Raw genomic sequence first — 26,457 nt, 5'->3', positions numbered from 1 at the left:
CAAAACGCAGGAGTAATTAACACCCAGAACATCTATTCCAACTAAAACAGAAACATCAAGCCTCTGACATTTGGTCGCATGATTTTCATTTTTCTCAGAACAGAACTATGTTTAACATTAACACCTCATATCATATCCTGGTAAAATTACAGATTATTTCTATTTGTGAAAAAAGCAGCAAAAACTCACAGAAGTAAAGCAAAAATTTTGCAGCGTGGCAATTGATTGGTGATTCTTTCAGTAAGTGCATTGCCTAATGTTCTAATGTGTCATTTAGATCAACACGCCCAAAATATCGTCCCCAAGAGGGTGCAGAGGAGATTTACCAGGATGCTGCCTGGATTAGAAAGCACGAGGATAAGTTGAGGGAGCTAGGGCTTTTCTCTTTGGAGCGAAGGAAGATGAGAGGCGATATGACTGAGGTCTACAAGATGATAAGAGCTATCAAGTGCACACCCAGAGACTTTTCCTCAAGGTAGAAATGGCTAATACAAAGGGGCATAACTTTAAGGTGAATTGAGAAAAGTATAGAGGGTTGTCAGATTTCTGACCCCCCCCCAACACACACACACACACACACACACACACACACAGTAATGGGCGTGTGGAACACACTGCTAAGGGTGGTGGTACAGACAGATACATTAGAGATATTTAAGAAATTCTTAGATAGGTACATGGATAACTGTAAAATTAAGAGTTATGTGGGAGGGATTGGAGTAGGTTAAAAGATCAGCACAACATCATAGGCCAAAGGGCCTGTATGGTGAAGTAATGTTCTATGTTCCTTATCTTTATCAAATTTCCTAATCTTACATACAGTGACAGGGCTCTGCAAGTGAGAAATGGCTCTAAGGGCTCCAGCTGAAATTCACAAACTCTTTCCAAAAACAACAGTGAAACAGACCCCAAGTCTGCATTTGGCAATAACAGTGGAAGCAATGCTGACTAACACTTAGAGAGAACCTCTGCGCTTAAGAACTTTTCCATTCACCTGAACATTAAAAGTGAAAGGACAGAATTAACAATGAAGAAGATCAGAGGGACCCAGAAAAATTGCAACATGAATGGAGACTGTTCAGTTCATGTACATGCCAGTGCTTTGCAAGAGCACTCTATCTGGCCCCTCTTCCCCTGTAGCCCTGCAATTCTGTCCTCTCAAATATTTCTCCAGCTCCTCGTTTTAAACATTATGACTGAATCTGCCTCAGCTACCCTCCCTGCCAACATATTTCACATCCTAACCACTTACTCTCCAAAGGAATTTTATCAGGTCACTTTTGCCATTCACCTTCTTTCAATTACCCCGGTTCTTCTCCCAATACCAACGATTCCTCTCTATCTGCTCTACCTCAATCTTTCATGATCTTAAAAACCTCACAGGATTCCCTGTTAGCCTCCTCTGTCCAAGGGCAGCAACCTTGGTTTCTCATTCCTCACCTCCTGAATCATTCAGTAAATTTCTTTTCTATTGTCCTGAAGGCTTTCACCTTTCCTGTAGCATATTTAATTACTTTCCGGTTGCTATTGAACCAAACTTATAACGATTCATCATGCATACATGTATAAAGCTCAGGATGCTACAAATTTATAAATTAGCTTCTCAACCTGGCCTGCAGCTTTCCATTTTAATGCACATGTACTCTCATATCTCTGTTTCTGTTCCTCTTATCAGATGTAACACGACATTTTTTTCTGCAGGATTTTTTTCTTAAAATTCTTCAGCCTGTCTATATCCTTTATTCCAATCTTCCTCATTGTCTGCTATGCTTCAAAGTTTTGTGAAATTTGCAGAGGGGGGGAGTGGGGAGAGAGGGGTAAAACACATGGGGCTCACGACGCCTATTGTGCAGCCTAGTATGATGAAGTGTTGGAAGCAATGAATCGGAGAGCAACTGCTCAACTGCCGTATATTCAATTCCACCATGTTCAAAGTTCAAAACGCATGCAGTACACAACCCTGAGATTCATCTTCCCACAGACAGTCACAAAACAAAGAAAACCATGGAATCTTTTCAAAGAAAGCATCAAACACCCAAATGCACAAAAAAAAGAACAAATTGTGTAAATGGTGTGGTTTATAGTCCTGAACTTAAACCCATTACTACTACCGGGACATTGGCGGCCAACAACAGCCCAACAAGTCTTCTGTCCTCAGCCAGTCTTTCAAGTAGTGGTCTTACTGCTCACCCCTGGGAAACACACCTCCAGTCCAAAAAAAAAGGCTGTACTCTTTTTTAATGTCATTTTGCCAGATTTCTATCTATGCTGCAAATCCTTCTAATCCACTGTCTTCAATTTTGATTACAAACTGCTTAAACGGGGCATTATCAAATAACTTAAACATGGCAGCTCTAGACTACATCCCCTTCATCAATCTTCTTTGTTACATCAAAATTGTTGACCAAATTAGCTAAACACATGTCACCTTCAATAAATCTATGCTGGTTTTTCCTAATCAATCTACATTTGTCCAAATATCCTGTCCCTGAATATTATTTCCAAAGTTTGGACCATCAAGTTTGAACTGACCATCTTGTAGCTGCTAGACTTAAACATAAACCAATTTTTTTTTTAAGAGTAAAGCCATAACATATATACTTTCCCAATCCACAGGCAAAATTATGGCCAACGCCACAGAATTTGTTCCACCGTTCCCCAAATAACATATATTGAACCACATATGGAATGGGTGACTTACCAATATATGTAAACCTTTCTTGAGGTTCTGACTCATTTATTGTTAGCCCATCCAGCAACTCAATCAGAGCATTCTTTGCTGGCAGTCCAGCAGCATTAGCTTCCCTAATGAGGATCAACATATTCAGTATCTCAGCCTCTCACTCAATTGGAAGTTCGCTTTCATGATAGGACCCATCTTTTCCTTCACTAATCTTTGCTTACATGCTAATAGGACGTTTTTGGATTTGCTTATATTTGTTGCCTACCTCTTTATCATTTTCCTTCCCTGATCTTCATTTCCCTTCATATTTTCCCTCTGAACTTTTCATATTCAGTCTGGATTTCAACACCAGTGTAAAATCTGATAGTCCACAGAACAGATATCAACTGACTGGATCCAAACAGGCTCTGGAACCTTCAAAAACGTAGTGAGTTTCATAATTTATTTACGAAAATATACTGCTCTAGGGCACATGAACACTTTGAACATAATCTTCCATTCTTGCTGAAAAAACACAGCAATTCAAACAGCATCTGTGGATACAGAAGGTAGTGCTATAGGTTGAAGACCATTCATCAGAACTAGTTTCAGTTATCATTATAGGGTACAGATTACGACTTAGAAGTTCAGCTTAAGGACCACAAAATTCCACCATGAAACGTCCTAAGCCCAGCTGCAAAAAGAGGAGGGTTAGGAATGGACTAGCAACCCCATCAGTTGAAAGGCTGCCCAGGACAGAGTATTCTGGTGAGCTGCTGTTGACAGTTTATATCCCAGTAAGGGTAATGGGCTTAATTTAAGGACTGCATGGTGAAATTGAATACACAACTATTGAGTGACTACTCTGCAATTTATTAATTCCAACATTTCATCACACAAGGCTCTCCTCATCTGAGAAAAGATGTACTGGCATTGGGGAGGGTTCAGAGGAGGTTCACAAGAATGATTCCGGGAATAAAAGGCTTATCATACGAGGAACGTTTGATAGCTCTGGGTCTTCCTGCTGGAATTTAGAAGGGGGAGGGATCTCATTGAAACCTTTCGAATGTTGAAAGGCCTAGACAGAGCAGATGTGGCAAGGATGTATCCCATGGTGGGGAAGTCTAGAACAAGAGGGCACAGCCTCAAAATAGAGGGGCATCCATTTAAAACAGAATTTTTTTTTAGCCAGAGGGTGGTGAATTTGTGGAATTTGTTACCACAGGCAGCTGTGGAGGCCAGGTTGTTGGATGTATTTAAGGCAGAGATTGGTAGGTTCTTGATTGGACATGGCATCAGAGGTTACAGGGAGAAGGCCGGGAGCTGGGCTGAGGAGGGGAAAATGAATCAGCCATGATTGAATGGTGGGGCAGACTCAATGGGCCAAATAGCCTAATTCTGCTCCTATGTCTTATGGTCTAAGAGGGGTATGGTGAACCCAGTGTTTCTCCCCTCACTCTCTTTTCCCATACATGCTGTGGTCATTGTAACGAATAAAACTGCAAATGATGAAACCTTATCTTCCTCTTTCCCCCTTCTATTCTGTCCCTTTCCTCTTTTCTGATGGTGCCTTATTTCCCTAACATTTTGCTTTCTTTTTCACTGCTATACAGGCTTTTACTTTGCTGTCACATTTATCCCAACAACACACTTTTCTCCTTTATTCTCTCTCTAATCCCCAGCTCCCAAACCCATAAACAATTTTTATGATGCTTATGTTTTTTTTTTGTGTGGGAAGTAAAAGAAGATTGGGTCTGGAATGAGGGACGGGAGTACCAATGATGTAACGGCAAGTGTAGCACCTGAAGAGCTGGGCAATAAACAGTAAGTAGATTCAAGAGCACAAAGAGATTTGCCAAGCAGTTATTGAAGTGACTCACATTGACCAGGCATATAGTTTAACCACCATCACTTTGTTAAATCGTGCTTCATATGTGACGTATACTACAAAGTTAAAACTAGATGACATTAAAAACAAAAGAGAAAATGTACCCATACTGCAGGATTCAATTTTAAGAGATGGCATAAACAGCACTGAGGCAAAAAAAAGTCACCAGGAGTCCATAAATACATAGCATTTTTGAATTTTAAATTGAATTTTACTTGATAAAATGCAGTTATGTATCAAATATAGAACTGGCCAATTTGAATTGAATGTTTGATGTTTGCAATTTTAATTTCAGGCGACTAGTAGGTTAATTGTAGATTCTTGATTTCATTTTCAACACAAGGGACATGAAGAATATTAGATAAATACAGATAAATTGAAGGAATTATATTTATTTAAAAAGACCTCAAGGGAAAAAAAACAGATATTATGTTCTAGTGTTCACTGGAACACTGTAAGCTTCTCTCAAGCTTCTCTGAGATTACAAAACAAACACAAAATTAGTTCTATTTTTGGGCTAAAGACAATACTGACCAGGAATAAGAGTTTTGTTTTCAGTACATTTTATTTTTCAGAGGCTAGACTCTTCTGATGTCCTGTAAACATTAAGGCAGAATAAAAGAAAACTGAGCACAAAAAAAATCTTTAAAAAGCCATCTCTGTTAATACTTAATTTTTCAAATGCATGAAGTAATATATATATATAACCAATAGTTTTTAACGTTTTGGCACATGATAAACACAACAATAAACTGGATATTGATCACTTCAATTTAATTCAAATGGATTGTTTTCAATCCATGCACAAATAAGAAACATGAAGAAAGCACTGAAATCAAGTTACCTTCAGTTTATTGAGATACCGCTTTGAGTGCACAACTAATAGGTCATCTTCCTGTGCTTCTAAGGCTTTTATAATGGTTTCATCCTTTATCATCATCTCTTCTAAAAAGTAAATAATTACGAGAGATACAAAATGTAATGGCTTGCAGAACATTTTTAACAAAAACATGCTTCAAAAATTCATTTAAAGACCGACTCTAACCAAGAGAATTTTATTTCTGTTCTTCTTCCTCTCGAGCAGGGGTCCCAGCCTGGAGTCCATGGACTCCTTGGTTAATGGTATTGGTTCCTGTCATTAAAGAAAACTTTGGGCACCCCTGCTCTAAAGAAATATACTCAGTGACCACTTTATTAGGTACACCTGCACAGTAATGCAAGTATCTAATCAGCCAATCATGTAGCAGCAACTCAGTGCATAAAAGCATGCAGGCAGAGTCAAGAGGTTCAATTGTTCTTCAGACTAAATATCAGAATGGGGAAGAAATGTGATTGAAGTTACTTTGACCGTGGCATGGTCATTGCTAATAGACAGGTTGCTCTGAGTATTTCAGAAACAGCTGACCTCCTGGCATTTTCACACTCAGCAGTCTCTCGTGTTTACAGAGAATGACGTGACAAACAAAAAGCATCCAGTGAGCGGTAGTGCTGTGGGCAAAAATGGCTTGTTAATGAGAGAGGTCAAAGGCGAATGGCCAGTCTGGGTCAAGCTGACAGGAAGGTAACACTAACTCAAACAACTTCACTTTACTGCAGTGGTGTGCAAAAGAGCATCCTGAATGCACAAAACATTAAACCTCGAAGTGGTTAGGCTACAGCTGCAGAAAACCACACATATTACACTCCTGTACCTAATAAAGCGGCCTTACAATCATCCACTGTCCTATACTCTCAAATATAAACTTCATTTCAATGTAAAACAATGACAAACAAAATGGAATTTATGCGCAAATTGGTTAACTAAAAATTCATCTGATCTGCAAAATACTTCAAACAATAAATTCTTCAAAACAAAGCATACCTTTTAAAAAGTTGACAATTTTCCCCCATTTTCCTGAATCGAAAGGATGAAGTTTTTCCAAGCCCAAGAATGTAATATTGTAATCAGGAGAATATACGATAGGCCATAATGTTGATGGAAAATCAACGTATAGGTTGGTTCTATGTGGCCTTTAAATGAGCAGTAAAATATTAAGGATCAGAAAGATAGATACATATAAAAATATTAACAACTATATTTTTATTAACAATCCACAGACAATTAGGGATTACTGACCAGAAACTTAAGGAATCCCCAAATCAAGGCTGAAAATATGGAGACACCTGCGTTCAATAATAGCATGTCTAAGGGATGCTAACTGCAAGTAAGTTTTTCATTGCATCTGTGCATATGACGATATATTCAACGTTGATACCTTGAACACAGGACCATCTCACACAGTATAGCTCCTCACAGTATTGTAAACTCACAGCAAATGTAGTTTGTTCAAAAAATATTATTAATATTAACTTAATATTGTTATTGCTAAATGAGTTAATACTAAAATTATCATTCATATCCAATTACAAATGTAAATATACCTTGATATTTTTATATTATAACTTACAGCTTGTTTTCCTTTCTGCTTTGTTCCACTGACATCTTCTTTCTTACATACTTGTTATTTTAATTAATCCTGAAAAAGAAAAAAAACTTTCTTGAAGTTACTAAAAACTGACACCAACCCACACAAGGAAATGTTTCTGCGATGGCTGAGTGCTGAGGGGCTCCCAACCTGGGATCGACTGATCCCTTGCTTAATGGCATTGGTTCATGGCATAAAAAAAGTTTGGGAAACCGTGGCTTAGATTTAAAAAAGGGTCTTAAGGTACATCTTCAAAGGAGGCAGAGGTGCAGAAAGCAGTAGGGAAGGATTTCCATTGTCTGGAGCTTCAGCAGCTTATGGCTAAGACACCAGTGTTAGAGTATTTAAAGTTAAGGATGCTCAGAATGCTGATATCTCATAGACATAGGAAAGGACAACGAAGGAGGTTGAGGCCATGGAGACATAGAAAATAGGTGCAAGAGTAGGCCATTCAGCCCTTCAAGCCTGCACTGCCATTCAGTATGATCATATCTGATCATCCAGCTCAGAACCCTGTACCAGCCTTCCCTCCATACCAGCCATCCAGCCATCCCTCCAGATATGGAAACAAGGATGAGAATATTTAGCAGTGCAGAAATAGAAGCAGGAGTTGACTACATGTTTCCTCAGAGTTTTCTACCATTCACTGACCATCTGGTCTTGGGTCTCCACTCTACTTTTGAGACTGAGCTCCATAACGCTCATCTCCACCATGAATCAAACATCTAACTACCTTGATCTTGAATATGTTCATCAGTTTAGTCTCTACAGCACTCTGAAGCAACTATATAAGAAATTCCTCATCTCCATTTTAAAATCCAGACCTTTTATTCCGAAATTACTCTCCTTAATTCTACCTTGGGAGAAAATATTTTCTCAGCACTTACATTGTCAAGTGCCCTCAGAATCATGGAACACAGAAGAGTAGAGCATAGGAAAAGGCCATTCGGCCCACAATGTCTGTGTCCTGATGCCAATTTAAACTGCACATAATCGACACTCCTCCACTGCCCATTCATGCCTCTGTCTAAACATAACTTGAACATTTCAATAAGATCACCCCTCCCCCCATTCTTCTAAATTCCAGAGAGTACAGGCACAATCTGCTCCACCTTCCCTCATAAACAACCCTTCATCCCAGGAATCAACAACTGAACATTCTCTGAACTGTTTCCAATATAAATACATCCCTCCTCAAATATGGAGAGCAAAACTGTTGAGCAATATTCACCAAACGTTGCAAGACTACTTACATATTTTTGATTCAAGTGCTCTGCGCAGAAGAGACCAACCTTCCTAATTATATACCTGCAGGCTTATTTTACGCTTCACTTAAGTGGACTCCCAGATCGCTCGATTGAGCAGTATTCCATTGTCTTTGATAAATGAAGGGAATTTGTTGTGAATTAGGTCTCAGGTAGCAGAGTTTCCCATGATCTCATGTTTATGGAGTGGGAGGCAAGACAACATAGCATTGAGCAAGTCGAATTTAAGGGAAACAAAGAGGATTGCGGAGAGAAGTGAAAATAGGCAGCTTTCTCTGAGACACTGATGGGATCATTTACTTGGTACTAAACGTAACACCAAGATAATAAACAGCCTGTTTCATCTTCAGAAAACGCCAAGCAAGAAACAAAATTGATCACTTGGAAATGTATTTACCGAAAAAGAGTGCTTCATTGGCTGTGAAATAATTCAAGACAGCAAGGTTGTGAAAAGCTACTGCTAAATTAGACTTCTTTGTATTACATGCATTTTCTCTTGCACTCTTGGTACTTTCAATTACTTCCGTTTGATGGTAGGCTGATGGCGCCATAACTGAACAAACAGGAGTCACTCATGTAATTTTGAAAAACGTACCCAAGAAATGGTCAATATTTTCAGGTATATGCTAGCATTGTCGGTGTACAGCTTGGTCAGAATGCTGTTGGTATGAGAGCATGACTGCCAGGATGATGTTAAAGCCTATAAACTTTTGGTACATCAGGACATTTAATGAGTTTATAGAGTGAGTTATATTTACTGCTTTGGTGAGAATCTCAGCAGTAGACCAAGATGGAAGACATTTAGAAGTATACAGATGCAAATCACCCTTTTGTTATGCACATGATTACTGAACTATGCCATTGTTGTGAATACAGTTGGGTATGGGTATGGGTATTTGATCCTCCACAATATTCCGCGTGGGAATTTAAACTGGAGGTGGCAGTGTTTGTTTTTACGAGGTCGAGTTGCGAGCTCGACATCAACCCAGCACGGACAGAGAGTGTGCTCAGGAGCAGTCTGTCACTGGATTGAACCCGGGAACCTCCATTCTCGAGCCTGGCACTGATCTCACTGCGCCACCAGCCGACTAGTTATTCAGTTATTCACAGAATCTCCATTAAGTCATTAACTACCACTCATCAGAGTTCACCGCCAAGAAGGCCCACCAGCGCCTTCACTTCCTGAGAAAACTAAAGAAATTTGGCCTGTCCCCTAAAACCCTCACTAATTTTTATAGATGCACCATAGAAAGCATTCTTCTAGGGTGCATCGCAACCTGGTATGGAAGTTGTCCTGTCCAAGACCGAAAGAAGCTGCAGAAGATCGTGAACATGGCACAGCACATCACACAAACTAATCTTCCTTCCTTGGACTCACTTTACACCACACGCTGTCGGAGCAGTGCTGCCAGGATAATCAAGGACACGACCCACCCAGCCAACACACCTTTCATCCCTCTTCCCTCCGGGAGAAGGTTCAGGAGCTTGAAGACTCGTACGGCCAGATTTGGGAACAGCTTCTTTCCAACTGTGATAAGACTGCTGAATGGATCCTGACCTGGATCTGGGCCGTACCCTCCAACTATCCGGACCTGCCTCTCGGTTTTTTTCATACCTTACTTTCCATTTTTCTATTTTCTATTTATGATTTATAATTTAAAATTTTAATATTTACTAATTTTTACTATTTTAAATATTTTTAATATTTAATATTTGTAATTCAGGGAGTGGGAAGCGCAGAATCAAATATCACTGTGATGATTGTACGTTCTAGTATCAATTGTTTGGGACAATAAAGTATAAAGTATCAAGGAAGGGAAGGATTGCAAATTTTTGATCTGATGCATTCTTTATGGAATTAGCATATATTTAATCTTGTTGTAGTTTTACCAGGTTTGTGCCTCATTTTAAGAGTTGTGCTTGCTGCACTCTTTTGCAATCCACACTAAGTAGTGGTTGGTCCATGGACTTCATGGTGATAGTAGAATGAAGAAAGTGTAGGCTTCAAGAATACTGACAGACAATTGTGTTACTAACCAAAACTGGATTACATGATCAAGTTACAATCTTAAGATTTGGCAGAAAAGTTAACTGCTAGGGGCAAAAAAAATCAGGTTAGGCAATTTTAGTGGAAAGAAAAATAACTTTTCAGGTCAAAGATCCCTCCCAGTTAACCTTGTTTCTCCATCTAATGATTACCATCTAGGGTTACCAGCACTTTTTTTGCATGTGTGATTTTCAGCAAGTCAAGTCGTCACTTTTTATTGTCATTTCAACCGTAACTGCTGCTGCCGTGCACAGTAAAAATGAGACGATGTTTTTCAGGACCATGGTGCTACATGAAACAATACAAAAACTACACTGAACTACGTAAAACAACACAAAAACTATACTAGACTACAGACCTACCCAGGACTGCATAAAGTGCACAAAACAGTGCAGGCATTACAATAAATAAACAAGACAATAAGCACAGTAGAGGGCAGTAGGTTGGTGTCAGTCCAGGCTCTGGGTATTGAGGAGTCTGACGGCTTGGGGGAAGAAACTGTTACATAGTCTGGTCGTGAGAGCCCAAATGCTTCGGTGCCTTTTGCCAGATGGCAAAAGGGAGAAGAGTTTGTATGAGGGGTGCGTGGGGTCCTTCACAATGCTGTTTGCCTTACAGATGCAGCGTGTGGTGTAAACGTCTGTAATGGCGGGAAGAGAGACCCCAATGACCTTCTCAGCTGACCTCACTATCCGCTGCAGGGTCTTGCGATCCCAGATGGTGCAATTTCCAAACCAGGCAGTGATGCAGCTGCTCAGGATGCTCTCAATACAACCTCTGTAGAATGTGGTAAGGATGGTGGGGTGGGAGATTAACTTTTCTCACTGAGGCACAAGAACAGTTTTGAAAACATCTCATGAAGAACTGAACATAAGAAATTATAGCAGTAGACTATTTGGCCCTTCTTGCCTGTTCTGCCATTCAATAAGATCACTACTGATCATTTGGCCCAGTGCCACTTCACTGACCCCCACCCCCTGCACTGACCTCACATTCTTTGCTTCTTATAATATCTAAAAATATATTGGACACTCAGCTACTGAGCCTCCAATGCCCCAGGGAGGAAATATTTCTTATTTCTGCCAAAAACAGTAAAATCTTGTGAATAATTCTCCATCTCCCCTGCCAATATTCCAAAGAAACTACGCATTTTTAAGAGATTGCTTCTCATTCTTCCAAAATGGAGTATAGGGCCAGTTTGCTATCTTTACAACAACTATGTAATGATCAAAGAATGTCATAATCCTATAAAATTAGTGTCTGATCTTAAGATCAAGAAACTGATCTGAAGTTCATTGTACTGGCTGTCATGTTGCTACTAGTGTAATAAGTAGTGGTGTTATCAAACTTCCAATGTTCAGGGTGCTCCTGCTTTCCTGAACCATTTTGTCTAGAATGCTGATGAATTATAATGACCAGAAGACCATAAGACAAAGGAGCAGAAGTAGGCCATTCGGCCCATCGAGTCTGTTCCGCCATTTTATCATGAGCTGATCCATTTTATCCTATTTAGTCCCACTGCCCCGCCTTCTCACCATAACCTTTGCTGCCCTGGCTACTCAGATACCTATCAATCTCTGCCTTAAAGACACCCAATGACTTGGCCTCCACTGCTGCCCGTGTCAACAAATTCCATAGATTCACCACCCTCTGACTAAAAAAAATGTTTTCGCATTTCTGTTCTGAAAGGGCGCCCTTCAATCCTCATGCCTTCTCGTACTAGACTCCCCCATCATGGGAAGCAACTTTGCCACATCCACTCTGTCCATGCCTTTTAACATTCGAAATGTTTCTATGAGGTCTCCCCTCATTCTTCTAAACTCCAAGGAATACAGTCCAAGAGCAGACAAACGTTCCTCATATGTTAACCCTCTCATTCCCGGAATCATTCTAGTGAATCTTCTCTGTACCCTCTCCAACGTCAGCACATCCTTTCTTAAATAAGGAGACCAAAACTGCCCACAGTACTCCAAGTGAGGTCTCACCAGCGCCTTATAGAGCCTCAACATCACATCCCTGCTCCTATACTCTATTCCTCTAGAAATGAATGCCAACATTGCATTCGCCTTCTTCACTACCGACTCAACCTGGAGGTTAACTTTAAGAGAATCCTGTACAAGGACTCCCAAGTCTCGTTGCATCTCAGAACTTTGAATTCTTTCCCCATTTAAATAATAGTCTGCCCGTTTATTTTTTCTGCCAAAGTGCATAACCATACACTTTCCAACATTGTACTTCATTTGCCACTTCTCTGCCCATTCTTCCAATCTATCCAAATCTCTCTGCAGACTCTCCGTTTCCTCAGCACTACTGGCCCCTCCCCCTATCTTCGTATCGTCAGCAAACTTAGCCACAAAGCCATCTATTCCATAATCCAAATCGTTGATGTACAATGTAAAAAGAAGCGGCCCCAACACTGATCCCTGTGGAACACCACTGGTAACCTGCAGCCAACCAGAGTAGGACCCCTTTATTCCCACTCTCTGTTTCCTGCCAATCAGCCAATGCTCTATCCACATATGTAACTTTCCTGTAATTCCATGGGCTCTTATCTTGTTAAGCAGCCTCATGTGTGGCACCTTGTCAAAGGCCTTCTGAAAATCCAAATGTACAACATCCACTGCATCTCCCTTGTCTAGCCTACTGGTAATTTCCTCAAAAAATTGTAATAGGTTTGTCAGGCAGGATTTTCCTTTAAGGAATCCATGCTGAGTTCTGCCTATCTTGTCAAATGCCTCCAGGTACTCAGTAACCTCATCCTTGACAATCGACTCCAACAACTTCCCAACCACCGACATCAAGCTAACAGGTCTATAATTTCCTTTTTGCTTCCTTGCCCCCTTCTTAAATAGCGGAGTGACATTTGCAATCTTCCAGTCCTCCGGAACCATGCCAGAATCTATCGACTTTTGAAAGATTATCGCTAATGCCTCCGCAATCTCCACAGCTACTTCCTTCAGAACACGAGGGTGCATTCCATCTGGTCCAGGAGATTTATCGACCTTTAGCCTATTCAGCTTCCTGAGTACTTTCTCTGTCCTAATTGTGACTGTGCACACTTCTCTTCCCTGCCACCCTTGAGTGTCCGGTATCCTGCTGTCTTCCTCAGTGAAGACTGATGCAAAATACTTGTTCAGTTCCTCTGCCACCTCCTCATCTCCCACTACAATTTCTCCAGTATCATTTTCTATCGGTCCTATAGCTACTCTCACCTGTCTTTTACTCTTTATATACTTGAAAAAGCTTTTAGTATCCTCTTCAATATTATTTGCTAGTTTCTTTTCATAGTTAATCTTTTCTCTCTTAATGACCTTCTTGGTTTCCTTTTGTAAGGTTTTAAAGACTTCCCAATCCTCTGTCTTCCCACTAATTTTTGCTTCCTTGTATGCCCTCTCCTTAGCTTTAACTTTGGCTTTGACTTCTCTTGTCAACCACGGTTGCATCCTTTTTTCCATTCGAAAATTTCTTCTTTTTTGGAATATACCTGTTTTGCACATTCCTCATTTCTCGCATAAACTCCAGCCACTGCTGCTCTGCCGTCTTTCCCGCCAGTGTCTCTTTCCAGTCAACTTTGGCCAGTTCCTCTCTCATGCCACTGTAGTTTCCTTTATTCCACTGAAACACTGACACATCAGATTTCGACTTCTCTTTTTCTAATTTCACAGTGAACTCAATCATGTTATGATCACTGCCTCCTAAGGGTTCCTTCACCTCAATCTCTCCAATCACCTCCGGTTCATTACACAATACCCAATCCAGTACAGCCGATCCCCTAGTGGGCTCAACAACAAGCTGTTCTAAAAAGCCATCTCGCAGCCATTCTACAAATTCTCTCTCTTGAGATCCAGTGCCGACCTGATTTTTCCAATCTACTCGCATGTTAAAATCCCCCACAATTATCATAACACTGCCCTTCTGACAAGCCTTTTCTATTTCCAGTTGTAATTTGTAGTCCACATCCCTGCAGCTGTTTGGAGGCCTATAAATAACTGCCATCAGGGTCCTTTTACCCCTGCTATTTCTTAGCTCAACCCATAAAGATTCTGCACCTTCCAATCCTATATCACCTCTTTCTAATGATTTAATATCATTTCTTACCAATAAAGCCACGCCTCCCCCTCTGCCTACCTTCCTATCCTTCCGATACACCGTGTATCCTTGGACGTTCAGCTCCCAGAGACATGCATCATTTAGCCAGGTATCAGTGATGGCCACAATATCATACCTGCCAATCTGTAGCTGTACAACAAGATCATCCACTTTATTTCTTATGCTGCGTGCATTTAAGTACAACACCTTAAGACCAGTATTTGATACTTTTTGCTTTGATTTCACTGCAACTTTTTTGCACTGCAACTCATCCCAATGGCTACACATTTGCCCCATCACCTGCCTGTCTTTCCTGACATCTTTACTGCTCACTATCTTAGATTTATTTCTGTTTTCCCCTTCCTCCGCTCTATCATTCCGGTTCCCATCCCCCTGCCAAATTAGTTTAAACCCTCCCTAACAGCTCTATTAAACTTTCCCGCCAGGATATTGGTCCCCTTCGGGTTCAGGTGTAACCTGTTCTTTTTGAACAGGTCATACTTCCCCCAGAAGAGATCCCAATTATTCAAGAATCTGAAGCCCTGCCCCCTACACCAGTCTCTCAGCCAGGCATTCATCTGCCTGATCCGACTACTCTTGCCCTCGCTAGCATGTGGCACAGGTAGCAATCCCGAGATTACTACCCTGGAGGTCCTGCTTCTCAGCTTCCTTCCTAACTCCTGGAAATCTCTCTTCAGGACCTCCTCCTTTGTCCTATCTATGTCATTGGTACCAACATGTACCAAGACAACTGGCTGCTCACCCTCCCCCTTTAGAATATTCAGGACCCGATCCGAGACATCCCATACCCTGACACCTGGGAGGCAACACACCATGCGGGTATCTCTGTCAGGCTCACAGAATCTCCTGTCTGTTCCCCTGACTATGGAATCCCCCACGACTACCGCATTTCACTTCACCCTCCTTCTCTCCTGCACAACAGCGCCAGGCTCAGTGCCAGAGACCCGGTCACCGTGGGCGTCCCCCGTCAGGTCATCCCCCTCAACAGCATCCAGAACAAGATATTTGTTGCTGAGGGGGACAGCCACAGGGGTGCTCTCCACTATCCGGGCATTTTCCTTGACAGTGACCCAGTGTTCTGACTCCTGTAGCCTAGGGATGACTATTGACTCCTGTAGCCTAGGGATGACTACCTCCCTGTAGCTCCTGTCTATCACCTCTTCACTTTCCCTGATAAGCACTAGGTCATCAAGCTGCAGCTGCAGATCCCTAACACGGTCTCTGAGGAGCTGCAACTCGGTGCACCTGGCGCAGATGTGGCCATCAGGGAGGCTGGAAGTCTCCCAGGATTCCCACATCTGACACCCTGAACAAAGCACTAACCCTGCAGGCATGCTATCTAATTCTACACGAATGAAACAGGAAAAATGTGTCTACTCACCCACTTACCTTGCCAAACAGACAAACTTTTTAAAGTTTCAACCCATCTAATCCATGCCGAACCATTAATCTGCCTAGATCTTGACTTGCACCTGCATCATCCATACCCTTTCCATCTATATACCTACACAAATTTCCCTTAAATGTCGAAATCGACTCCAGATCCACCACTTGTGCAGCAGCTCGTTCCATACTCTCATCACCCTCTGAGTGAAGATCCCCCTCATGTTCCCCTTAAACATTTCACCTTTCACCCTTAACCCATAACCTCTAGTTGTAGTCTCACACCTCAGTGGAAAAAGCCTGCTTGCATTTACCCTATCTTTCCCCTCATAATTTAGTATACCTCTCTCAAAACTCCCCTCAATTTTCTACATTCTAGGGAATAAAGTCCTAACCAATTCAATCTTTCCCTATAACTTGGGACCTCAAGCCCCAGCAACATCCTTGTAAATTTTCTGTGCCTCTTTCAACTTTATTTATCTCTCTCCTGTGGGTAGGTGATCAAAACTGCACACAGTACTCCAAATTAGGTCTCACCAATGTTTTATACAATTTCAGCATAATTCCTGTACTCAATACTTTGATTTATGAAGGCCAATGTGTCCTTATGACCCTATCTGTCTGTGACGTCACTCTCAAGAAATTGTCTATCTATATTCCCAGATCCTTCTGTTCTACCGCACTCCTCAGTGCCCTACCGTTCACCGTGTAAGATCTACCCTGGTTAGTTCTTTCAACACCTCACACTTGTCTGTATTAAATTCCATCTGCCATTTTTAAATCCATTCTTCCAGCTGGTCCAGATTGCGCTGCAAGCCACGATAGCCTTCCTTGCTGTCCACTACACCCCCATTCTTGGTATCATCTGCAAATCTGCTGAACCAGTTCACCACATTATCATCCAGAACATTGATATAGATGACAAGCAACTACGGACTCAGCACCGATCCCTGCAACACACCACTAGTCACAGGTCTTCAGACAGAGAGCCAATCAACTACTACCACTCTCTGGCTTCTCCCGTGAAGCCAACATCTAATCCAATTTACTACCTCATCTTGACTGCCAAGCCGCTGAACTTTCTTGACCAACTTCCCACGCAGGACCTTGTCAAAGGCTTTGCTAAAGTCCATGTAGACAACGTCCACTATCCTGCCTTCATCAACTTTCCTGGTGCTAGAAGATTGGTTAGACACAATTTACCAAGAAAAGAGTCATGTTGACTAACCCTAATCAGACCCTATTTATCCAGATATATATACAGTATATCTGGTCTCTTAGAACGCCTTCCAATTACATTCACACCGCTGATGTCAGGCTCACCATTTTCTGGCTTATTCTTAAAACCTTTCTTAAACAACTGAACAACGTCAGCTGTCCACCAATCCACTGGCACTTCACGCATGGCTAAGGATGTTTTATATATCTGTGCTAGAGCCTCTCTAATTGTTGCACTAGCCTCCCGCAGGGTCTAAGGAAGCACCTTGTCAGACACTGGAGATTTATCAGCTTTAATTTGCCTCAAGACAGCAAACACTCCCCCCCCCCCCATATGTACAGTTCCATGACCTCCCTGCTGCATTTCTTGACATCTACAGACACTGTCCGTCTCCCGAATAAATACAGATGCAAAAAAATCCATTTAAGATCTCCCCCACCTCTTTCAGTTCCACACATTGATTACCACTCTGATCTTCCAGCGGACCAAATCTGTCCCTCACTATCCTTTTGCTCTTAATACATTTGTGTAGAAGCCCCTAGGGGTCTGCTTCACCTTGTCTGCTGCAGCAACCTCATGCCTTCTTTTAGCCCTCCTGCATTTCTGCAACTCAAGTATCTCATTTGTTCCTGCCTGTCTATACCTGCTATGCACCCCTTTTTTTCTTAACCAAGGCCTCCATATCTCTCAAAAACCATGGTTCCATAAACCTTATCCTTGCCTTTTACTCTAACGTACAAACTCTGTACTCTCAAAACTCTCCCTTTTGAAGACCCCCCACTTACCAAGAGCACCCTTGCCAGAAAATAGTCTGTCCCAATTCACACTTGCCAGACTCTTTCTGATACCATCTCCAATTTGGAATCTCATCCCAAGGACCAGACCTATCCTTTTCCATAATTGCCTTGAAATTATGATTTCTAGAAGTTTATGACAGAAACTTCTGTCTCATTCCCTAATAGGAGATCCAGTATCACCTTCTCTGTAGTTGGGACTTCAATGTCCTGATTAAGGAAACTTTCCTGAACACACTTGACAAATTCGTTACCATCTAATCCTTTTACAGTATGGGAGTCCCAGTCAATATGTGGGAAGTTAAAATCACCTACTATAACAACCTTATGTTTCTTGCAGCAGTCTGCAACCTCTGTACAAATTTGCTCCTCTAAATCCCGCAGATTGCTGGGTGTTCTACAATATAATCCTGTTAACATGGTTGTACCTTTCTTATATGTTAGTTCTATCCATAAAGCCTCACTAGATTAGCGCTCCAGTCTGTCCTAACTGAGCACTGCCACGAGTACTGCCACCTCCCTTCCTTTAATGCCTCCAACTCTATGATGCCTTAAACACGAACTCCAGAACATAGAGCTGCCAGTGCTGCCCTTCCTGCATCCAAGTCTCACTAATGGCTACAGTGTCATAATCCTACATGCTGATCCATGCCCCAAGCTCATCGGCCTTTCCTACAGTACTCCTCGCATTGAAATATATACAGCTCACAACATTAGTCCCAACATGCTCAACATTTTGATTCCTAACCTTGTATGTAAGCTTACCATCTTTCTCCACAGCCACCCCACCTTCTGTTCTAGCATTTTGGGTCCCATCCCTTTGCAGCTCGAGTTTTAATCACGCAACACTTGCAAACCTTCCCACTAGTCCCCTTCCAGTTCAGGGACCAACCGTTCCTTCTGTACAGGTCCTATCTTCCCTGGAAGAGAGCCCAATGATCAAGAAATCTGATGTCCTCCCTCCTGCACCAACTCCTTACATGAGATTCTGAGATCACAGTCTGTCCTTTAACATAGCAGCTAATTCACTGAAACACACACTGGAAAAGCTGGAGGAACTCAGCAGGTGAGGCAGTGGCTATGGAAAAGGGTACAGTCAACATTTTGGGTCAAGACCCTTCATCAGGACTGGAGCAAAAAGGATGAGGAGTCGAAGTAAGAAGGTGGGGCAAGGGGAGGAAGAACCACAAGGCAATAGGTAAAACCAGGAGAGGGGGTATGAGGGAGGGGTGAAATAAAGAGTTGGGAAGTTGATTGGTGAAAGAGAGACAAGGCTGGAGAAGGGGGAATCTGACAGGAAAAGACTGAAGGTCATGGAAGAAAGTGAAAGGAGAGGAACACCAGAGGGAAGTGAGGGGCAGTTAAGGAGATAGGGTGAGAGAGGGAAATGGGAATGGAGAATGGTGAAGTGGGGGGAGGGGGCATTTCCAGAAGTTTGAGAAATCAGCATTCATACCATCAGGCTGGAGGCTACCCAGAAGGAGCCCCTCCAACCTGAGTATGGCCTCATCGTGACAGTAGAGGAGGCCATGGACTGACATGTCAGAATGGGAAGTGGAATTAAAATGGGTCGTCACTGGGAGATCCTGCTTTTTCTGGTGGATAGAGTGTAGGTGCTCGGTGAAGCAGTCTCCCAATCTATATCAGGTCTCACTGATATACAGGAGGCCACACCGGGACCACCAGATACAGTGGATGACCACAGTTTCATAAGTGAAGTTTTGCCTCATCCAGAAGGACTGAATGGGGCCCTGAATGGTAGTGAGGGAGGAGGTGCTTGAGCATGAGTAGCACTTGTTCCACTTGCATGGATAAATGCCAGGAGGGAGATCAGTGGGTAGGGACGAATGGACAAGGGAGTCATGTAGGGAGTGATCCCGACAGAAAGCAGAAATTTGGAGGAGTGGGGGAAGGAAAGTTGAGCTTGGCGGTGGGATCCCGTTGGAGATAGTGAAAGTTACAGAGAATTATGTGCTGGACTTGGAGGCTGATCATGTGATAGGTGAGGATAAGAGGAACCCTATCCCTGGTGGGATGGCAGGAGGATGGGACTCATTATGGCCTCCTGTATATCGGTGAGACACTAGTATAAGGCACTAGTTATACCATCAGCTGGCACTGAGTAAGTCACAACAACTACATATTTGACATCAGATTCTATTCTGAGATCTGCCATGGCATGAGATTACTGGGTGGCTCGAAGGCAAATGGGACCAGCTCATACAGATATCTTGGCCAGCATGGATAAGATAGGCTGAAAGGTCTGTTTCTGTGGCATATGACTCCAAGTTTCACAGGTATGCTCAATGCTTGAAGAAATGCAGCATTCATATTTATTCCTGGGAATATCTGGCCCATAACCACTCAAGGTGGAGAAAGAGCATTCCAAATGGGGTCCACGGACCAACAGCACAGAGGCAGAAATAACAGAAATAGTAGACAATGTCGCAAGTTATCCATCCACCTGCCCAGTCACCCATCAACTGCCATCTACTGAAGAGTCTGCTGCTTCTACATTGACTTCATAAGACACATCAGCCACAACACTAAAGTGCTATGCCTAAGAGCCTAGGTCAAATTAAATTCATTATCAAACTTCTATATGTCACCATACGGTGCATCGAGATTCATTTTCTTGCAGACCTTCACAGAAGAACAAAATACAATAGAATCAATGAAAAACTACACACACAGATTGATAAACAACAAAGTACAAAAGAAGGCAAAACGTGATAAATAACTAAATAAATAATACTGAGAATGTGAGTTGTCGAATACTTGAAAGTTCTGAGTTGAGGTGAGTGAAGTTATCCACACTGGTTCAAGGGCCTGATAGTTGTAGGGTAACAACTGTTCCTGAACCTGGTGGTGTGAGGACCCAAGGCTCCTGTACATCCATCCCAGTGGCAGCAGTAAGAAGAGAGCATGGCCTGGATGGTAGGGGCCTGTGATGATGCTTCCAGATGTGCTTTGTCTGTGATGGACTGGGCTGTGTCCACCACTTTTTGTAGGATTTTCCATTTTTGGGCATTGGTGTTTCCATACCAAGCCACGATGCAACCAGTATGTATGCAAATGGTTAAGAGGTTGATTTCCCTAGGGTTAACTGAGCTTCAACAATGCTTTGAGAGCATCCCTTTATCTATTCACCTAGTAATCTCTTCACCAGGCAGAACCCAGAATAGAGTGCCTAATATCAGTCATGCAAATGATGCAGCCTACACAATGTAACCAGGGCAATGATAACAGCTTTAGTTTTATTCTTATGACAGTTTATTGTAGAAATTTGATAGACGAGTAGCTTGTTAAACCAGTTACAAAAATAGCCCACAGTGGCATGGGATTGGAGTTTCATGTATGCCAAATCAGGCAAATTCCATTCCCTGGAGGACACCACAGCCACAGTGGGTTTAAACAATCTGGAACTCTCATAATTGTCAAAGCTGATAGTATCTTTTCATCCAGTTATTAATAAAAGCAAAAATTTAATTTCCCCAGTCACCATGTTCAGATCTGAACTCAATGATTCCAATCCAGATCAACTGACCTCCAAAGAAATCTGAAATTTAAGTTATTGTTTCCTTTCAATCTGTGAAATAGCAAATGAATTCACTGGGCTACAGCATAGTAAAAGACAGCTATGGCACATTCCTGGACAACAGGGTCAGGTCCTTAACTTGTTCTGGACGTAGCCAGTGCCATTTATTGCATTACATTCAGAAAATGCATATTTGTTGAAATCTTGCCCCTGAAATTATTGAGTTCTGCAGTTACATTAACTGAAATCTATGGCTTTAATGTGAATTACAATTTTAATAGTTAATTTCAACAGTTGGTATATAACTCATTAAACTCTGGCTTTCGTACTGCCTATGTAATCAACTGACTCCAATATTCTTCTAAGAATCATACTTTGTTGAAGGGATCAATGCAAAAGTAGCAATACAAAAAAGGTATCAATCCAAAATGGTCCCCTAAAACTTGCCAAAAAGGTAACTAAGTTAATTTGTTTCCATTCCTGAAAACAAAATTGAAGCTAATTAACCTTGTTACCATATTAGTAATTTTCTCATAAAGATTGAATACCACTTATCTCAAATGCTTGGGACCAGAAGTGTTTCAGATTCCAATTTTTTTCCTGGAGTTTGGAATATCTGCATCTATATAATGAGATAACTTGGGAATGAGACCCAAGTCTAAAAATAAAATCCATTTACATTAGGTATACAGAAGGTAGTTTTGCACAGTATTTTTTAAAATTTTGTGCATGAAAATTGTGTACATTGAACCATCAGAAAGGTAAACTATCACTACCTTGGCCACCCAGTCAGTGGTTGTTTGGCATTGCCATCATTCCCTACTCTGAATTTACGTGCTACCAGTAAGCAAAGTTTGTCTTACAGTTGTTCACCACACACATATATACTGATGCAGCTGTTCAGTGTGTTAGATTTTCATCAGCGACAATCTTGGCAAACTCAATGAATTTCTCTGCTGCTTCATGATCAATAGATGCTTTATAACTACAAATCCTTAAAAACTTAATGCTGCGCTTCTTCTTAAACTTCTGCAACCAGCCTGCAGAAGATTCATAATTACCTTTCAATTTTCAGTTCATTGTGATAGATTTTTTACTTGTTTCACGATCAGCATAGAGCACAGATGAATCCACTCTTTCTATACACACTCGAGATCTTCCTGTTTCATTTTATGCAGTGTTTTTCTATTTTTTATTAACTTCTGTTCATTACATATCAGGTCACTTCTCAGAACTGTCTGTGGTGCACAGAGACCTGTGCATCATCTGGGAACCTCTGCAGTGCTTTGTGGAAATTTGCCATTTGTGGGAATTTGTGGCCTCACGTCAGCAGCCAAAAAAAAAATTCTCATTTTGGAGGTTTTCAGATTTTGGAATTTCAGATAAGGGGTGCACAATCTATGTTAGTGATCCAAATTTGTAAATATCCCAGAGGAATATTGCATACAAATCAAAACAGATAAAATCATACATCACATTTTTATTTTAATCATTGAATTATCACCTGCTTGCCTTATGTTTGAGTGATGTTTATTCAAACACCTCAACCCGGTTTCCCTATGGTCATTTAATTAAAATAAAGTTCACTCAATCTTTTATGAGTTTTTTTAAAAAGTTAACATTTAACAATTCAGCCAGTTAGTGATTGTCAATGTATATTATATCTGTCTTATTTAAATACACTTTCATTAGTGACAAGTTTTACATTTCAAATTTAGCACCAAAAAAAGGGTGATAGTTGTGGTCGTGAGCTTCAATTATTAATTAACAATTGTTGACTTCTAAATCTGGTGCAACCTTTTGGAACTCCAAAGTAGTGTTCCATAAAAATATTCCAAAGGCATTCCAGAAATGCACTTTCTTTATGATTAAGCTGTTTACTTCACCCAGTGTATGTGGAAATTAAAAATCACCCATTGCATCTTCAGGCTGGGCAGACTTCTCAAGTCTCTGGGGGCAACTATAGTGAGAGATGTAAACATTAATTGGAAACAGACCCAACAAGGAAGCCATTCATTTTGTGTAACTATGCCAGATTATTTGAAGGAGCTGTCTGGTTAGTCTCATTCTCCTGCTCTTAACTATATTTGTGTTTTCCTTTACAAATCTCCATACAATTTATTTTATCTCTGCATTTACTCTGAATGATCAGATCAGTTATAACCTTGGGTACTGTGCGTGGTGTGTCTGCACATACACTTTTTAAACCCAATTAGATTCATTCCACACCCCAAAGACATGCAGGTTGGTAGATAAAACTGCTAATAGGGAGTAGGTGGGTGGTACAATCCTCTGTGGTCCTGATGAACAGTCTCGGTCGGAAACCTCGACTGTTTACCCTTTTCCATAGACGCTGCCTGTCCTGCTGAGTTTCTCCAGCATTGTGTGTGCTACTTTTGATTTCCAGCATCTTCAGGCTTTCTCTTGTGTGTGAGTGGTAGTATCTGATGGTAATGGGAAGAGAATAAAAATGGGATGTGTAAATGGGTGTTTGGTGTCGGTGTGCTTTACGCTTTATGATTCTAGTTTGGGTAATATTATTTCCTACAACCGATACTAGATCTGTTATCTTTGTTACATTGTATAGTTGCTTATTGCTAACATTCCGTTGGAATATTATTTGTAGCCCAAAAGGTAGCTCTACACTCCATTCCTCCTTTTCTCTCTCTCTCGTGTTTATTTAAATGTTTTCAATCGTCCCATTAAGTGCCGAGCCTCCCGACAGCATAACTGCTGCTCGCCCAATACAAGCAAGCACCAACATCATGCCGTATGACATATAAATACCCTAGATATGTACGTTTACACCAAAACAAATATTTATTTCCTATTTTTGAACCATGATCAACATACAAATGTGATTGGAAACAAAGAATTAAAATCATTTGTATTACTGGTCGAATCAAACTATCCTCGATGCTAACAGGTGGCTGTCGCGAAGACTACAAATCCCATGATGAATTGCAGCTGGCGTACAAATGCTCGAGTTCAACGCCCCCCCCCCCCCGTTCGGGATATAAATAACAGACGCTTTACGCAATCAGGGGTAACAACACTTACGGACAAACCTAGGGTGCTCTGAAGTGTACCGGGAGCGCATACCTGTCGGGACTACGCGCTGACATCCACAACAACCGTGGCAATCCGCTCCCGGGGCCTGTCGATTGTAAAATCCCAGCTGGCAGGGCAGACCGGGGGCTCACAGAAGCTGCAAATCCAGTCCGACTTCCCCCGCCGCGGCTAATTCCGCAGGCGAGGCAGAATCTGCTTCTTACAACACTTCTCCGCTTTCACCTTTGAAAGGTCATACTCTTGCTATTGCGCCTGAAAAGTGAAGGCTGCAGGCACGGCGCGCTCTCACCACGCACCGCCTCACGCCGATTGTGCGCAGAGCCAAACGTCACGGAGGCAACCGCAGAGTTTGCGCTACTCCTGCCTCAGCCGCTCTTCTCGCACGGTGCAGAGCGGAGCGGGGGCGAGCATGGGGAGGAGGGGCGCTCCAGTCAAGTTGCAAAGTTGTCACAGAGCACGGTAGGCTGCAGCTTTCGCCATCACTCCTTTCTGTGATCGAATTTTCCATGCCTAAAGAAAATTACCATAATTGCAACGTGCAGGCAGATTTGGGCAGGTATTACGAAACTATTAATGGTGCAGAAATTACAGGTTCACCAATGACTTCACAAAACTCCTTAAGTCTTCAAGGACGAGGAATTCTGCAGATGCTGGAAATTCAAGCAACACACATCAAAGTTGCTGGTGAACGTTGCAGGCCGGGCAGCATCTCTAGGAAGAGGTACAGTCGACGTTTCAGGCTGTGTCCTGACGAAGGGTCTCGGCCTGAAACGTCGACTGTACCTCTTCCTAGAGATGCTGCCCGGCCTGCTGCGTTCACCAGCAACTTTGATGTGTGTTGCTGAAGTCTGCAAGGATTTCTTTACCCTTAAGTTTTTTTTTATTCTGCTCAAATTTGAAACAGGATGTTCTGCCATTCAGCAAGACCATGGCTGATCCACATATGTCCCATGTCCTTTAATTTCTCTAATATCCAGAAATCTAACCACTGCTTTGAATGTAATATAGAAAAGCTCCAGAACACAAATCTTAAAGACAGAAGAATGCCTTCTATCCTAAACACGGCATTCTGTGGATGCGATCATTCTTGAGCAACACACACAAAATTCTGGGGAATTACAGCAAATCAAGCAGCATCTCTGGAGAGGATTAAACAGTAGATGCTTCTATCCTGTTATATGACTCTTCAATGGTCCTCTTGAATAATAATAGATTGTTGATCGCTCAGTCTAGCTTGATATGACTCTTGCACCCTATTTTCTACCTACAGTGTGCTTTCTCTGATTGTAACACTATATTCTGCACCTGTTACTGGTTTCCCTTTGTGTACTTTTGTTTCGAATGATCTATCTGGAGGGCATTGCAAAATACATCTTCTCAATGTATTTCACGACTTGCCACAAGAATAAACCATTGACCATTAACTGGGGATTTTCAGCCCTGCAGGGTAAAGAAATCAAAAGATATGCCAACATTTGAAGAAATGTCACCTCATCTCAATCTTAAAGAAAGTATCTCTTACTTTGAGACTCTGATAATTGATTTTGCACTTCTTAGGCAGGGGGATCAACTTTCAAGCATTTTTCCCATCTAGAGCTGTAGCGCATGCTGTCAAACATGGAGACAGGTGCTTCGGCCCAACTGGTCAATACTGACCAAGATGCCCATTCCAAGCTAATTCCACGTTCCAGATTTTACCTATAACCTTCTAAGTCTTTCCTTGCCATGCACCTATCTGACTGACTTTTAGAAGTTTTTAATTGTACCTGGTTCACCACTTCCTCTAACACAGGGGTACCCAAACTTCTTTTATACAATGGGCCTCTACCATAAACTGAGAGGTCTGTGGACCCCAGGTTGGGAACCCCTGCTCTAACAGATCATTCCACATACATACCATCCTTTGTGTAAAAAAATTGCCCCACAAGTTCCCCTCTTACCTTAAACCTATGCCATCTCCCTGACTTTACATTCTTCTCTGAAGCACCTGGACAGTAATGTTAGACATTGTATA

The 26,457-nt window shown here is 41.7% G+C and overlaps 1 protein-coding gene across 4 annotated transcripts in view; it reads right to left on the bottom strand.

The window, feature by feature from the left end:
• Window positions 1-24,793, bottom strand: part of hdac11 (histone deacetylase 11) — a 161,542-nt gene extending 136,749 nt beyond the window's left edge. Inside the window, exons 1-5 of one of the 4 annotated variants that reach the window (XM_072280366.1) lie at window positions 24,474-24,782; window positions 23,710-23,815; window positions 6,998-7,066; window positions 6,412-6,560; window positions 5,395-5,495 (exon numbers count right to left, since the gene is read on the bottom strand). In XM_072280366.1, coding sequence (XP_072136467.1) covers window positions 5,395-5,495; window positions 6,412-6,560; window positions 6,998-7,032 — 285 coding nt within the window. In that variant the 5' untranslated portion in view covers window positions 7,033-7,066; window positions 23,710-23,815; window positions 24,474-24,782. Of the gene's footprint in view, window positions 1-5,394; window positions 5,496-6,411; window positions 6,561-6,997; window positions 7,067-23,709; window positions 23,816-24,473 lie in introns of all 4 variants that reach the window. The other 3 variants (XM_072280367.1, XM_072280368.1, XM_072280365.1) reach the window with 3 other exon arrangements.
• Between the last annotated feature and the right edge of the window lie 1,664 nt (window positions 24,794-26,457).

Source organism: Mobula birostris, chromosome 16, assembly GCF_030028105.1.
Source record: "Mobula birostris isolate sMobBir1 chromosome 16, sMobBir1.hap1, whole genome shotgun sequence".
Lineage (NCBI taxonomy): Eukaryota > Metazoa > Chordata > Chondrichthyes > Myliobatiformes > Myliobatidae > Mobula > Mobula birostris.
This window is presented reverse-complemented; position numbering and strand designations above follow the sequence as displayed.